This window comes from Sinocyclocheilus rhinocerous, unplaced genomic scaffold (genome assembly GCF_001515625.1).
Source record: "Sinocyclocheilus rhinocerous isolate Xijiao unplaced genomic scaffold, SAMN03320098_v1.1 C36982057, whole genome shotgun sequence".
Classification (NCBI taxonomy): domain Eukaryota; kingdom Metazoa; phylum Chordata; class Actinopteri; order Cypriniformes; family Cyprinidae; genus Sinocyclocheilus; species Sinocyclocheilus rhinocerous.
This window is the reverse complement of record NW_015787095.1, coordinates 1-3,175: the sequence shown is the minus strand read 5'-3', so window position 1 is coordinate 3,175 and position 3,175 is coordinate 1. Positions and strand designations below refer to the sequence as shown.

The following is a 3,175-nucleotide window of genomic DNA, read 5'->3' as shown; positions in this document are numbered from 1 at the left end:
TTGTAGTGTCCATAGAAATTTGCATGCTCAAAGTCTAGTGACCGCGGATTTATTCATATTTTTTTTTTACTATCACTTTACTCCCCAGTGACGGTTATGTTTAGGGGTGGACCATCATGCTTATACTTTTTTCATGGTTCATGCTTAATTGTACGTTTTTGTATGAAATCACCACCTCGTAAAATATTTAGGTTTTCCCGTGAGATGCAGCATTTACTCCCTGTCATAATCTCAGACCCGTCCATCAGTCAGTGTCCTCCATTCCAGTTTGGTGTTGTATGCCATTCCCAGCTCCTCCAGTTTCTGCTGCAGCTGAAAAACAAAAACGTTTGTCACCAGCGAGATGCACAAGAACCTGAACAAAACCGCTTTGTTAGCAAAATGTAACCTTTGCCAAGATGGCTGCTTTCAGTTGAAGGTCAGACACGTCCTGATGAGATTTCACTTGGATTTTCAAAATCTGCCTCTTCTTCAGCACTGAGTATAAACACACAAACACACCTACTTTTACAATGAGCTTTAAAAGCTCTAAACTAGTTGTATTTGTTATGCTCAGCTGGTTGCATATTTTTCTTTCTCTCTACTCTGCTGTGACAACAGGCTAGGAACTCATCAGACATCAGTTAAATGAACATTATTTCTGCAATTCAACTTTTTACCTTTACATGCAGCTGCCTGATACATGCTTATAATTAATATTTTCATTTTCTGTCCAGATATTTTCATTTTATGATGGTCCAGAATTGGAAACACAGCTGCAAAAAGTGATTTTCTTCCTCAGAATGTTAGTCTTGTTTTCCAGTGCAAATGCTTTATGCTTAAGAGAAAATATCCGCCAGTGTGGTCAGAAAAATAAACTTGTTTTTTTAACAGTTGATCAGTTTGATCAGCTTCAATTAAAACACGACTTCTTATCTGAAGTCATTGTACATCTCCAGTAAATGTATCTTAATTAAATAAGCTTTACATATTTATACTGGAAAACAAGACAAGATATAACTTTTTTTTTTTAAGTATAAATCCCATTATAAAACACAAAACCATTGTAGGTGCCCAACAAAATATGCAAATACATCACATTTACACACAGGCAGAGCAGAAGAACGGCTTTTGAGCGCTACACGTCTGATCATCCCACAGTCTGCTATCTCGTAACTGTTGTACCACACATTCTCCCGATCCATCCGGCTGATCAGGATCCCAGTTTCTGAATGCAGACGTGCTGTTATCGGACCAGATGTATTCGTCTTTGAATAGGCCGATGTATGCGAAATGTCCTGCAGGTATTAGCTGCCGGATCTGAAGGTTCTCCTCCTCGTTCCTCACGCTGACCAGCTCTGTGTGATGCAGTCTGCAGTAAGTCTGTGCGTCTCTCCAGGACTTCGGCTCATTAACGAAGACGTATTTCTGGTTATTATCTCCCTGACCTAGAAGATTAAAAAGAACCAGAATGAAGACTTCTTCAAAGCCAGATATCTTCAGAAAGATCTTGCTGAATGCTCACCATCGTAGCACATGAAATATCTGATAGGAAAACAGTAGGTGTCGTATAAATGCCCATCGGTATACATCACTGCACAGTCTTCATACTCTATGATGACCTCTTCTTCTTTGGCTGCCCAGTTTCTGTATTCAGTTTCTCCTTCCTGGTAAAACTGTGGATCAGCCAGAGCCCAGCGCCACTGCTTACTGCCGCTTTTCTTCAGTCCAATCCAGGCGGATTCAGTGTACGTGAAGCTATCAAGCCCAAGGAGCTCCTCCATGTCTGCCTGGTCTGACAGAGTCACCAGATCAATGTAATTCTCTCGACAATATTGTTGAGCCTCATCAAAAGTCTTGGATTGATTCACGAAGTAGATGATTTTCTGTGATGAAGTATGTGAACCTTAAAAAGAAGAATTTTTCATGGGTTATATAGAAAAATACACCTTCAAATTATTCTGTTTTAGTTGAAATGTGCATCTACTCACAAATGACGAACAGAACGAAAACGATTCTCAGCTCCATTACTAAATACTTTCACCTGAATACCTAAAAATTAAACAGCACGTTGTTCCATCAGACTCCATTAATGTGACTTTAAAATTTGGTGCCTATTGGAAATTGATATTTTTTTCCCATAATTTAGTAATTATTAAATATTAGCTCTGTTATTTCCCTGTTCATTGATGTGAACGTACTTTGAATCTGTATTATTTAAAGTGCTACAGAAATAAATGTGACTTGATTTGGATGAAATAATGTCAAATAAAGAAATAATCCTAACATTAAATTAAAAATGGAATAGCACTGAATTAATACAAATATCTTACAATATTTCACTTCATTTTTGGGATAAAATTATACAGTGAAATATTAAGTACTTATATAAATATAAATAAGAATCCATAATACAAACAATCTCCTACCTGTAATGTTAGCTATGGAAATCCTGCAGACCTCTTAAGCCGTTTTTGTTCTTTGAGGTTCACTTTACACGACGTTTATCCCTCGGCTGGATCTACCGCTTTGGATTTCCTTTTTACTTGCAAAACCTCCCAGTTTGGATGGCATGGATTGATTTTCCCCCTGACATGTCTTGAAATATGAGGTGCTTTATTGAAAAAGTGCCAGAGAGCAAGGAAATGGTTTGAGGTCAAACAGACAATTTATAAACAAAACCTGACAGGCCAAAAAAATGGTCTGGAAGCAGAGCGCTACTACATGATTAACAAATAACGATCAGAAAATTTCAGCTGACTACCAAACGCAGTATAATTGGAGTATCTATTTCCACAGTGCGATAAGAGACCGAATTTTACTAATGGATGACTATTATTTTCACAAAAGTATTTGGGGACACAGATGGGAAATGTTACTGCAATACTATGAACTAGTGCACGTATTCATCCTAATTGACATGTGTATTTATGCATTTAGCAGATGCTTTTATCTGAAGCCATTACAGATAAGAAACATCACAAGCCATTTGCCCAAAATTTCCATAGTACTCAATGCTGGATTAAGTAAAAACTAGCCTAGTAAAGCTAGAGCAGATGTATGTTTCTGTGCTAGACAATTGGGGAAAACCTCATGCATGCATGAAAAAAAAAATGGAAACTTCAAATTTGTTTTTCCTTTGCATGCGGCTGCCTAATAAATTCTTAATTATTATTATTATTGTTATTTATTTTTT

At 37.1% G+C, this 3,175-nt stretch overlaps 1 protein-coding gene across 1 annotated transcript; it reads right to left on the bottom strand.

Annotated features, from left to right (window-relative positions):
- Positions 1 to 231: 231 nt before the first annotated feature.
- On the bottom strand, positions 232 to 2,007 carry LOC107736781 (macrophage mannose receptor 1-like). Its single transcript, XM_016548133.1, has 5 exons — positions 1,971 to 2,007; positions 1,505 to 1,885; positions 1,089 to 1,427; positions 389 to 477; positions 232 to 312 (listed from the first exon to the last, which is right to left on the bottom strand). Exons 1-5 carry the CDS (start codon positions 2,005 to 2,007, stop codon positions 232 to 234), a joined length of 927 nt encoding a protein of 308 aa, XP_016403619.1.
- Between the last annotated feature and the right edge of the window lie 1,168 nt (positions 2,008 to 3,175).

Excerpts from the sequence above, each read along its gene's own strand:
- LOC107736781 (XM_016548133.1), bottom strand. The coding sequence starts at position 2,007 with ATGGAGCTGAGAATCGTTTTCGTTCTGTTCGTCATTT. Across the intron at positions 1,886-1,970 it reads TTTCGTTCTGTTCGTCATTT|GTTCACATACTTCATCACAG; the intron begins GTGAGTAGATGC and ends CTTCTTTTTAAG. Across the intron at positions 1,428-1,504 it reads ATATTTCATGTGCTACGATG|GTCAGGGAGATAATAACCAG; the intron begins GTGAGCATTCAG and ends TTAATCTTCTAG.